Source organism: Rhinoderma darwinii, chromosome 7, assembly GCF_050947455.1.
Source record: "Rhinoderma darwinii isolate aRhiDar2 chromosome 7, aRhiDar2.hap1, whole genome shotgun sequence".
Classification (NCBI taxonomy): domain Eukaryota; kingdom Metazoa; phylum Chordata; class Amphibia; order Anura; family Rhinodermatidae; genus Rhinoderma; species Rhinoderma darwinii.
In genome coordinates this window covers 17,580,653-17,593,979 of record NC_134693.1, presented here as the reverse complement: position 1 = coordinate 17,593,979, position 13,327 = coordinate 17,580,653, and the positions used below count along the sequence as shown (strand labels likewise).

Here is a 13,327-nt window from a genome sequence, read left to right as displayed (position 1 = left end):
GGGAGCCGGGCTCCTAGCATCATACTTATGTACGATGCTAGGAGTCCCTGCTACTCCGTGGAACTGCTGTCCCATACTGAAAACATGATTACAGTACGGGACAGTTGTCCTGCAGCGAGGCAGGGACTCCTAGCATCGTACATAAGTATGATGCTAGGAGCCCAGCTCCCTGCACTGTGTTCGGTCCGGGACTTCCGGCCGAAATACGTCCGTCCATTACGGACGTAATTAGTGTGTGTGCACATACCCTAAGAGGAGAGGTCTGCATTGCTAGCTGTCAAGGTGCATATAGACTTTCATCAGCAACTTAGTTCAATACGTTTCCTTTGTGTACTTAACCAGGTAGGGATATAGGTCATGACTATTAGGCCGGATTTACACGAGCGTGTGTGTTTTGCGCAATGCAAAAAACGCTGCGTTTTGCGCGTGCAAAAGGTACTTAACAGCTCCGTGTGACAGCCCTGTATGATGCGCGGCTGCGTGATTTTCGCGCAGCCGCCATCATTATGACACTCTGTATGTTTGTAAACAGAAAAGCACGTGGTGCTTTTCTGTTTTCATTCATAGTTTTTACTGCTGTTGCGTGAATCACTCGCGTCACACGGATGTGATTCCGTGTGCTGCGCGTGATTTTCACGCACCCATTGACTTCAATGAGTGTGTGATGCGCGAACAACGCACAAATATAGGACATGTCGTGAGTTTTACGCAGTGGACACACGCTGTGTGAAAATCACGGACTGTCTGAACGGCCCCATAGACTAACATAGGTCCGTGCGAGGCGCGTGAAAATCACGCGCGTTGCACAGACGTATATTACGTTCGTCCAAATAAGCAACATACGCTAGATTTACAGATATGAAGAGAGGGCAAGAAGACAGGGCAGGAATACATATAATGGTGTGCAGCTTCTGTGGCTAATTGACCAAAAACGTCTCCGTGGCCTGCCTATGGTTGCAACTTCCTATTTCCAGTTAGGACTTATTCACAAAAATGTATTTCTGGTCAGTTTGCTGTCGGTTTTAACAACGGACAGCATGCTGACCCATATAATTCAATGGGGCTATTCCCACGTGCGACTAGTTTGCCAGAGTTTGTGTCTGCTGCGAGTAACTCCCAGAATGTTCTATTCTGGTCCGTTTTTGCCCACTGAACGTCTATGAGTGCATGGGAAAAAAAAACAGACTGCACACGGACGACATTCGTGTGCTGTATGTTTTTCACGGCTCATTTGCTAAGAAATGATGAAAAAAAAAATTGAAACCAAAAAGTGCTTGCAGAGGAGAAAAACGGACGAGAAAAACGGATGACACACGGAAACAACACTGACATTTATTTGGATGAAAAAACGGTCTGTTCCTTTGAGGATGAAAATCAGACACACGTGTAAATAGACATCTTACAGTAGGAATGGCAGCTCTGGAGAAAAACTTCTGCTCTACGTTTTACTATTTGGGTCAAAGATTTGTTCAAGTACAGTAGGATTTGAGTGTGTCAGACAGGTTATATATACTAAAACCTAGTATTGTGCAGCAGTGTGTTATAACCGTGTCGCTTTCTGTGCCTCAACCTCGCAGAATACAAGCAGGAAATGAACACAGTGATTTATTTGACAAGTGGGAGAGAGCAGTGCCTGCCTGATACTTATATTGTCATCTTATTTCTGTTGGCTCTTTGTTAAGTAACACTCATCTCTCCTTCTTCGAAACTCCTGATAGATAAATTATTTCTGCTCCCTTCTGCCAACAAGAACATCTATTTGCGTAGGATCCTCTGGGAATTATTCCTGCAAAAAAAACACTTATTTATATGGTTAAGTTGTGAGGTGCCATAAGGTGGAAATAAATGCTATATGCCTGACAGGTTAAGCGACCCCAGGGATCGCTACGTTTCTAAGGCCGGGTTCCTAGGTAGTTGCTTTGCCACATTTTGGCTAATGTTTTACTGCGGAGAAGGATTTGAAAAAAACTTCATACAATGTGGCACAGAGCTCGGTATGTTGCTTTTTCACACTTTTCACATGTGGGCATTGCCAAATTTATATGCACTTAGACTCCGCCCATAAATTAGGCCACACCTTAAGTCATTTATGGCTTTAAAGTGTATGTCTGCTGTTATAAAATGAAGCAGGATATTGCACTGCGCTCCTTACAATATCTAACTTTCTCTGCAACGTTTCCCTTGTCCCTTTATGGGTGTCCTCACTTATATATAATATATATATATATATATATATATACACGCACACCCTTCATTTTCAAAATGTTCAATGTATTCACATGTCAATTTTCCCTTAAGATGGTGCCATTCCCCCAGGGCCGCCCATAGGCACAGGCCTACCGTGCCTATGGGTAAATTCAGCCCTTGATGAGGTACCATACAGAACAATTTCTACAATGGTGTCAAAAAAACAGCTCCTGGTCCCTACTGGGACTGGTCAAGCTACCCTAAGAAAGAAAGCATAGAACAGTGGTCTACAAACGGTGACTCTCCAGCTGTTGTGAGACTACAAGTCTCCTGCGGATGACAACAGCTGGAGAACCACAGGATGGAAATCAATGGACTCCAGTCAACAGGCTGCCATAAAACAGTTTGTGTCTGCTGATGGATTTGAAAGATCGCGGTACTAAATTTCACATTCCTATCCCCGCATGTGTATTTTAAAAACTTTCTAAGTGGGAGAGACCCTTATTATCTTAGTATCCCCCTATACACAGACCCTCCCCCTTCACCAATGGTCATCTGTTCATTGCCGTAATATGAATTATAAACGAAATGTAGGATTCATTGTAGGGTTAATGACAGGTCAGCATTATAGCTTAACTGTTCTAATTATGACTGCTCATTTTAGGAGAGCCTGACCCGGCAGACAAGAGCTGACACGTACCCCTCGTCCCCTCACTGTCCCCCTGGGCGAGTCTCTAACCATATACATCTGTCACAACATTGTGAAGAACTGCAAACAAGCTCAGTCCCTCAACACAAGAAGAATATATTTTAAGTGACAGAATTAACTCTTCTCCATCCTAACGCTTGTTGCCATGGTATCCGTTTTACTCCTCGTATCGCAGGTACTATTAAAAAAAAAAACAGACCTGCAGAATTTTGGAAATTATGGACCTACCACGAACTGTACAGAGTTAACGCAAGTAGGGAAATGAAAATAATCTTTCTGAACATTAATGAAACTTGCATTATTGGACTAAAACAGGGCCAATTAGGATGTAATCTAAAAAGACCTTGGCAAGTGAAAAACTTAATAGACCTAAAATTTAGTTTCTCAGCAAATGACGCTTTAGTAATTTATACGATTTATAATCTGCTGTAGAGCACGGATAATTTGTGCTGTGAATATTTCTATCCTAAAAAGAGATATTGTTAATGTGTAACCATGGCCTATAAAAAGGCAGAAAATACATTGTGCTGGAAGAATCAATGAACTATAATAACAATGTAGAGGTCAATACAAGTATTTACTAAAGCTGACAGCTCAACTATACCATACTACTCAGGAGAGCTGACAGATCTTCTATACTACACCACACAGGAGAGCTGACAGATCCTCTATACTACACCACACAGCAGAGCTGACAGATCCTCTATACTACACCACGCAGGCGAGCTGACAGATCCTCTATACTACACCACACAGGAGAACTGACAGATCCTCTATACTACACCACACAGGAGAGCTGACAGATCCTCTATACTACACCACACAGGAGAACTGACAGATCCTCTATACTACACCACACAGGAGAACTGACAGATCTTCTATACTACACCACACAGGAGAGCTGACAGATCCTCTATACTACACCACACAGGAGAGCTGACAGATCCTCTATACTACACCACACAGGAGAACTGACAGATCCTCTATACTACACCACACAGGACAGCTGACAGCTTCTCTATGCTACACCACACAGGAGAACTGACAGATCCTCTATACTACACCACACAGGAGAACTGACAGATCCTCTATACTACACCACACAGGACAGCTGACAGATCCTCTATACTACACCCCACAGGAGAACTGACAGCTCCTCTATACTACACCACACAGGAGAGCTGACAGATCCTCTATACTACACCACACAGGAGAGCTGACAGATCCTCTATACTACACCACACAGGAGAGCTGACAGATCCTCTATACTACACCACACAGGAGAGCTGACAGATCCTCTATACTACACCACACAGGAGAGCTGACAGATCCTCTATACTACACCACACAGGAGAACTGACAGATCCTCTATACTACACCACAGAAGAGAACTGACAGCTCCTCTATACTACACAACACAGGAGAACTAACAGATCCTCTATACTACACCACACAGGAGAACTAACAGATCCTCTATACTACACCACACAGGAGAGCTGACAGATCCTCTATACTACACCACACAGGAGAGCTGACAGATCCTCTATACTACACCACACAGGAGAGCTGACAGATCCTCTATACTACACCACACAGGAGAGCTGACAGATCCTCTATACTACACCACACAGGAGAGCTGACAGATCCTCTATACTACACCACACAGGAGAGCTGACAGATCCTCTATACTACACCACACAGGAGAACTGCCAGATCCTCTATACTACACCACACAGGAGAAATGACAGCTCCTCTATACTACACAACACAGGAGAGCTGACATCTTCTCTGTACTCCACCACACAGGAGAACTGACAGATCCTCTATACTACACCACACAGGAGAGCTGACAGATCCTCTATACTACACCACACAGGAGAGCTGACATATCTTCCATACTACACCACACAGGAGAGTTGACAGCTTCTTTTCTATACTACACCACACAGGAGAACTGACGGATCCCCTATACTACATCACACAGGAGAACAGACATATCCTATATACTGCACCACGCAGGAGAGCGGACAGATCCTCTATACTACAGCACATGAGAGCTGACAGATCCTCTAGAGGTGCCACGCAGGAGAGCTGACAGGTCCTCTATACTACACCACACAGGAGACCTGACAGGTTCTTTTTAAATAAATTCTGTTTCTTGAAGCAAATAGTGAAGTCTAGATTGCTATCCTGTTCTTACCTGGTCATCAAAATCTGATGTGGACTCGGCTCCTTCCCCAATGTCTAGAATAAGGCTTAGGTCGAGCTCGCTTGTCCCTGTAGACAGAAAATAAACATTAAGTAATGCTGCTGTATTATTAATTCAAAACAGTGGTATTAGTCATTTATCTAATTGTGTTGACGGCAGGCGGTGTAGGTGCTTCGTCTACAGCGATGTTTTTTGGCGTCGCTGTAGAAGAGGCTGATGAGCGCTCCTGTGAGCGCTCATTCTCTAAGCAGGAGCTGTAACTAACTCATCTTAGAGCAGCCTGCTAAATACAGCTGGGGTCAGAAAACATTCCGACCCCAGCTGTTTAACCCTTTGATCGCCGCGGTCCGTGACTACGGCATGATCAAAGGGAACTCCCCTCTTTGATTGCGTCACCGGAAACCAGATATAAGACCGGGCTAATCCCTCTGCAGTTAGCCCCGGGGACCTAGAAAGGACCCCAGGGCTATCTTCTCAGTTTGCCTGCTGTTAGGGCACACTATGTGTTGCCCTAACAGAAGCCTTTGTTAAAGTGACATAGTATAATGTATTAGCATACAATTAGCATACGATTAGCGTTCAGCAAACTTCTGACATGTTATAGTGACATGTCAGAAGTTTTGATTGGTGGGTGTTCAAGCACTGAGACCCCTACCAATTGCTAAAACGAAGCGCAGAAGCACTCCTGTGAGAGCTGAGCCTCTTTGTTTCTGCTCGGCTTTTTCCGGATATCGATGTAGCGGGTACGGGCTCAATAGAACATCTGAGCCCGTACACCGCTACATTGGCTTTACGGAGAAAGTCAAACAGAAGCTAAGCGGCTCAGCACTCACACGAGTGCTTCTGCCACTTCGTTTTAACGATTGGTGGGGGTCTCGGTGCTCGGACCCCATCAATCAAAACTTCTGACATGTCACTATGAAATGTCAGAAATTTGTTGAACGTTTAGTTACCCTTTAAAGGGGCAGTCTTTTAATAATGTTACCAATATACTATTTATATCAATGGGGGCAAATAAGGGGCTATTTTAACATCGCCCATTTTGTAGTCAGGACACATTTAATGTCCACTGCAAAATGTGGATGTCTAGGAACTACATGTCGTCTTGTTTGGGTGACCACCATTAAGTACATTGCTATATGCTATACAACAGACTGTGCTTCTCCATGATTGTTTTTGACCCTTCTAATAATCAGGCAGAAGTATACAGAGATAGAGAAGCAATATCTAGTCTTTCCTTCCCTGTTGGTTCTTCCTAATGGAGTATTCCAGCGTGCCCTACCATGTGCTGAAGATTTCTAAAAGATTGACACAGACCTGTCCACAGAAGGGTGTCTTTGAATAGTGAAAACCATGTCCTAAGTTTGTCCCAATTATGACGGATTAAAGGAATTTTACCGTATTTGTTTTATGATTTTTTTTCAATTAATAATATTTCATTTAAAGCCCAGCCCCCCTCTATATCCAGTTTCCAGATCATGTCCCTGTGATTAGTACGTAGTTATAATTAATTTCCAATTATTTTCCCCTGCATATACACTCATATTTCAAACAATACCTATTCGGAGGCTGATAACATCGTAAAGTAACAATTACTTTTAAATATTATGGATTCAGACAAGCATGAAAACTTATTAACATTTATCAGATGCCAACAAGGCAATCCTGTCTACCTGACAACCCGTAGCACTAATGAGAGCAATAAAAGGTTATCTTCTTTGTTATAATTATACCCTGCAATAAAATGCATAAAAATACAGGAGAATGTTCCAAGCCGAATATATTTACATGCAAATTATACGTTACATTATCAATCAGATCCCGGTGGTGAGAAAGTCTTCCTTGAGACAGAAAAAAAGCAGGAAATGCAGAATGAAAAATATAAATTAATACCTGTGTAAGAAGGTAAAGTGCGGCCGGATGGTTGGCAAAATACAATCACATAAATTTTCAACGGGTTCTCAGGCACTTACTGGGAGGTCATTACAGCAGGAACACATGTTCTAGGTGGAGATTTGAGCATATTTTGGAGACCATGGTGATGGACTCTTCTGTATTGGCATGAAATAGTTTGTATCAACAACAAAGCAAATCTGTCACCAAATCATAAAGAAAGCAAACCATAAAACAGAACATATTGCCTGCACAGGGGGCAAGGAGGCCCATCATTCTCTATTAACCATAAGTTAGAACAGCTACAAGGAGCGTCTCTCATTCTGGAGGACCTAGCATGCCCATGTATTACATGGACAGCCCATTAATTTAAATGGACACAATGTAATCCTTCATTTCTCCTGTGGTGGCGCTGCAGGGAAATTGAACACTTATTGCCAGGTTCCCCAGCAGATTACAGTTGATTGCTGGTGATGTCACCGACAGGAGACCCTATGAACAGCTTATTTTTGGATCGTTTAAAGTGAACAAGCCCTTTAAGGAGTCCATATAAAGAAGACACAACCTATAAAAGACATATAGAGCATCAAGGTATAACTCTCGGAGGAGGTATAGTCATTGCCCCACAGTCCATTGTGTATTGGTTGTGAAAATAGAAAAAAAAATCTATTTTTGTAAATTCTGGAGACCTTTCCTGCCCATAGTTATCATTATTTGATGACATACATAACTTCTGGGTCAACAATATATGGTCAAATTTGTCATTGATGACATTAATCTTCTAGAAGGTACAAGTTTTACCATTTATTGGGATTAACAATCCATACAGGAAGGTTATTAAATGAATTTGTCTCCACAAATGTCTTTTACCCATAATGCCTTCTCAGAAAGTCATTTCTATAGAATTTCGAATTCCATTAGCTGCTACAATGGAGCTTTGGTGGATCCGATAGGTCATGAAGCTGCAATCAATATTGACCTAATGATAGTTGTTGTAATAAAGGTTTAGCTATGGATCACTATAATGAACAGACCACAATCAATAGTCAAGGTCAGCCGAATGCAAGGTCAGCACCGTGAACACAGTCTGATTTTTTTTTAGATTGTTTTCATGCTGTGAAGAGTTAATCAAATAATGTTATGCTGCATTGTCCCTGCATGTCATATTAATAAAACAATTGCCCTTAACAACCGGGTTTTAATACCTTCAAAACCGAATGCAAAAACCATAAAGAAGAATTTTCCTTCTCTATTGTATCGTGCATTCAGATGATGAGGAAAGGAACACATGGATGACGGTCCTTGACGGCACAAGGACCTCTGAGCGATCAATGCCGGGAACTGGGGAATTTAGTTCTATAACAAAACCCAAAAGGAAAATGTCATTGAGTAATAATCAGGTGTGACCTTCTCACAACGATATATATGCAGTATGCATCATTGCAGCACTTACATGAAATTACTTCCATACAATTTTATAGAATGCGGCTGAACTCTGATCCAGACATCACCTGAGCACTACAACTCCCAGCCTCACATGCTAGAGTTAACAATTCAAGGCTAAAAAACAATGCATTGTTTGCAAACTTTGCGTCACTATGTATTACATGGTAGCCCATGAATTTGAATGTGCGCCATGTAATACTACACTAATCTTGCAGTGGCCACCCGCAGCTCATCACTGGCATTTCAGCAGCCAGAACTATCTGACTTTCTGGGCAGGTTCCTTTGGAGAATGGGTTGTCCAGTTGGAACGACCAATTTAAAGTAATTGTCCATCTTTTAACATAACTTCCTATTTAAGTCCAACATGAGTTAAATGATCAAATTAAAATTATACAATTCTGGCTGTCTGCAGCCATCACTAGGGGGAGCTTGGAAGCTTACTACATACTGTATTATTACTTATTTCAATTTATAATCTCTTAAGCTTCCTCTAATGGTGGCTGCAGGGAACTACAATTTTATCATTTAAAGGGACACTCCGGCCAAGACTAAACTTTCCCATGTGTACCATTATGCTATTCCATGTGTCCGTCTCTCACCTGTTATTTATCTCTATATATCAGACTGGGATGGTTGCTTAGCAGCAGTGTGGATCTGCCTCGGTGACACTCTTTCTCTACTTGAGTCTGTGGAGATCTATGTGTCACCCATCAAAGGCTTCAGAAAGTTCCTGTAAAACTAGTATTACACAGGGGGGACAGAAACTTCTATCATCAGCTACCACTGATACTTAGACAGGTGGAGAAGAATATGGTGCAGCCTCCCTGTCTGTATACTTATGGTTTCTCAGCTTACTTACAAGAATATAGAGAGAATGGTATGCAGAAATTGTATGGTCTTTAGCTGGTCATGTGATGCTGTGCTGAAGCATCATGGGATTGATAGCAAAGCAGAGAGGAAGAGAAAGCTGGGGAAATCTAAGAATCGATGGAGGCTTTTTTAAAGCACAGACTAGGCAGCAGTTCAAAAAGTAAGTACAGTATACACAAAAGAAGTGTAGGGTGTGGTATACAGTCAGGCGGGGGTGCAGGCATGGAAAGTTGTGTTTCAACTGGAGGTCTTTAACTCTATATCAGGAGGTTTGGAGCTCTGTCTCAGAAAACAAAGATCTGACAGCTATATAGATATATTAAAGAGATATTATAAAAATAAATGGTGCTCGAGGGCGGCATTAACTAGGTTTATCTTCATTTGCGACACAATGTCTCCCCGAAGTCTGCCTTGTCTTGATTGTTTCATTCCTGAAGCTGCATGATTTATTCTGCAATATGCCCATGCTTCCTTTTACCTGAGTGGGAGGGATCTAAACAAGTCTGTGTAGCATGGAGAGCAAGTCTGTAATACAGCAGATAGAACATTTTACACCAAATCGGACCGTTTTTCTTACCGTCCCTCTCAAATAAGAAAACAGATTTCTAATGACAGTTTCTAATACATAATATATTAATAAATAAGTTCACTTAAAGTACAGTCCTAAATCAATTAGAAAGACGTTCAAGGGCGATATGGTAATAATTCTGATTTACTCACCTGCTACAGGTTCCTTAGCAGGAACTAGCTTATTATCAACGGCCGAACTGATATCAAAGAACACTTCCTCCTCGTCCCTGTCCGCGTCAAACTGTGAAGAAGCAACGAGAGAGACTATTACTTACACGGACTGTCTAATAGTGATTTCTCCAGAGAAGTTGGGCTTTGCCTTCTACAAAGAACCTAAATTCAATTCAAATAAAATAAGAGATGACGTTGTAATTTTCATATAAAATTGGTGGTGACGCTAATAAGAATGCAGAGGTAGCAGTTTCAGCTGGGTCTCTAGTCATGGGGCACCCATGAACACCCATTGCTGCATAAGAGAATAGAAGAGTTACATTGGGAGAGATTTACAAAGATAATACCCCATGATGTACATGATTTATCCCCATTGATTGGCACAGAATTGAAAACCAATAGTATATGCATTACAGTAGTCAACATTAATTTCTATATACAACTATCACATCAGTGCATATAGTTAGGACGAATTAGGCCTTACAGTCTATGCAAGTCTACCCCCTATAGGACAGTTTTCAATGAAGGTTAGGTAAAGCTTATATAAAGCCTATATCATCATAAGTGAAAAGTATTCATCCCCCGCCCTCAAACGGTTTATGTGATATCCATGGCAAAACCCAGCAAAAGTATTTTCTGACACTTTCCAACACTCAATGCACTGAGATAGTGACCACATGACAGCCCACATGGAAGTACTAGGAGAGAGAAATGCAAAATCCTCCTCCTAGGGTTTTCATTCATTTCAATGAAACAGGAATTTATGCACAGCCGGATCTAAAACTGAAATGAATGAACGAAAATCTCCAAAAAATCCTGAAAATTTCTCGCAATCTGGAGTAAAATAAAAAATATAGTCTTAATATTATTTAGGAGGCACGTAAATAATCTGCCGAATTGTGCTGTAAATAAGTTTGTATTGTAAAGCGCAGTGCCCGCTAGTGTGTAGCAGAAGTAATTTCTATGTAACACTCTGCCAGTAGCTTCAGACCCCGTCTACCCCATTATGTGACAAATACTTGGCTGACAATGTAAAAGCTTTACATTAATTCAGCAGCCATTACTCTATTAAGTTCACTTGCATGGAAGCAGAAAGTCAGAATATAATACATAGAACAAAATGCCCCGAATGTGATATCAAAGTCGCAGAAATGAAGGTCAAAACAGCTACTCTGGTAAATGGTAGAATATGTGAAATGTACAGTGGCAGCAAAACTAAAGGCGTCCAATAGCAGTGAACGGTGACCTTAAAGGGGTTGTATGAGATTAGAAAAACATGGTTGATTTATTTCAGAAAGGGCGCCACTCTTGCCCATGGGTTGTGGCTAGTATTGCAATTGAACTCCACTCATGTGAATTCTGCAATAATAGACCCAGCCATGGATAAGAGTGGCGCTGTTTCTGGAAGAAAGCAGCCAGCAGTTATGTTTTCCTAGTCATATACAATCCATTTAACACTGCTGAATTTGGGAGAGTGATAAGACTAAAATCACGATGGCTGCATTATATGATTCAGGACCAGCCCCCCGTAACATAGAACCAAACTTGTAACCTATCACTAACCTAAAGAGAGTAAAACAAGAATATAACCAAACAACTGGGGGAGGGGGTATTTATCCGCAGCTCTACAATATTGTCAATGTTCAGATGACAAGTATATCTGGTGTTCACATGAAATCCTGAACTGTAGAATCATTCCATTATCTGGCATTGACATTCGACATCTGTGTAGTCACATGTAATTGTGTAATGTCCGTGGCTGCGGGCTGTCAGCTCCGGTCCCCTCCTGACAGCCGCAGCCACGAGTCGGCAAGCGCTGGCCCCAGCCTCCTCCTCAGGAGACACCAGCACTCGCATCCACTCACCTCAGCCGGATCCCGTAGGAGCAGCGCGCACACCGGACCTTTTGACGAACTTTGACCCATGAGTACCCTGGACTATAAGGGGGGTCCAACCCCCTGCTTCGATGCCTGAGTGTTGTTGTTTGTCTATGTGTTACCTGTTCCAGTTCCTGTACCTGTTCCTATTCCTAGCATTCCATACCATCCTGGTCGAGCACTGTGCTGTGCCAAAGTCGTGTCCTGCTGTATCCACGTCTGACCTGCTTCACCTTGATTGACGTCTACCTGCTGCCCAGTCCCAGCCGAGCCTGCCTTGCTGCTGTCTGAGCTGCCACAGGTACCTATACGAACTATAGACATTCACCTGCGCACTGTTGGCCAGCTGCCTTAGCACCAAGGCGGTACGGCCCAGTGGGTTTACAGACCCTTCGTGACAAATTGTCAGGCAGCGTTGATAACATGTAACCCTGCCTTGTGACTTATGAAAGCGGCATGAATGTAGTAAAGGCGGATGACACTAATGGCAGTTTCGCACAAAGTAAGTTTTACAGGGTTCACTGTGGATCCATTTTAACAAATTGGTGCAAGTTATGGGCCACACAAAGGTTTCTCATTGCTTCTTTTTCACCCCAATGTGTTTTTTTTTATTTTATATGCCAGCCACAGATGTACCTGTACAGTGCCTTAGCTGTTGATGTCTCCCAGGTTGACTGTCACAGAGATGTCCCCCCCCCCCCCCGAGTGCCTACCATAGAGATGTCCCCCCTGAATGCCTACCACAGAACTGCCCCCAAAATTGCCTGCCACAAAGATGCCCTCCAGAGTGTCTACCATAGAAATGTCCCCAAATTGCCTACCACAGAAATGCCCTCCAGAATACATGCCACAGAGATGCCCCCAGCTGTCTGCCTTAGAGATGTCCCAAGATTGCCTAACACAGAAATGCCCTCCAGAATGCATGCCACAGAGATGCCCCCCAGCTGCCCGCCACTGAGATGTCCCCAGATTGCCTATCCCAGAGATGCCCTCCAGCTGCCTGCCACAGAGATGCCCCCAAATGTCTCATTGCCTCTTTTTCTGTTCAGTGCATATACCAGCCACAGATGCCCGTTAAGTGCCTCAGATGTTCCTGTACAGAGCCTCAGCCTCTGATGTAGCCGAGTGCCTGCCACAGAGATGCCCCCAGAGTTCCTGCCACAGTTACCCCCAGAGTTCCTGCCACAGTTGCCCCCAGATTGCCTGCCAGAGATGCCCCCAGAGTATCTGCCACAGATGGCCTTCTCAGTGCCTGTCACAGATGGCCTCCTGGGTCCCTGTCACAGATGGTCCATGGACGCCAGTACCAGATTGGCTGTGAGAAGGAGTGGTTAATGCAGCCACACAATTTTCCCCTGTGGATGAAGCAGCCCATGTTGTATAAGATTAGAAAAA

The 13,327-nt window shown here is 43.0% G+C and overlaps 1 protein-coding gene across 1 annotated transcript in view; it reads right to left on the bottom strand.

The window, feature by feature from the left end:
* Positions 1 to 13,327, bottom strand: part of AK5 (adenylate kinase 5) — a 164,973-nt gene that overhangs the window by 62,352 nt on the left and 89,294 nt on the right. Inside the window, exons 7-8 of the mRNA XM_075832866.1 lie at positions 10,035 to 10,125; positions 5,097 to 5,173 (exon numbers count right to left, since the gene is read on the bottom strand). Of these exons, the coding sequence (XP_075688981.1) occupies positions 5,097 to 5,173; positions 10,035 to 10,125 (168 nt within the window). The remainder of the gene's footprint in view (positions 1 to 5,096; positions 5,174 to 10,034; positions 10,126 to 13,327) is intronic.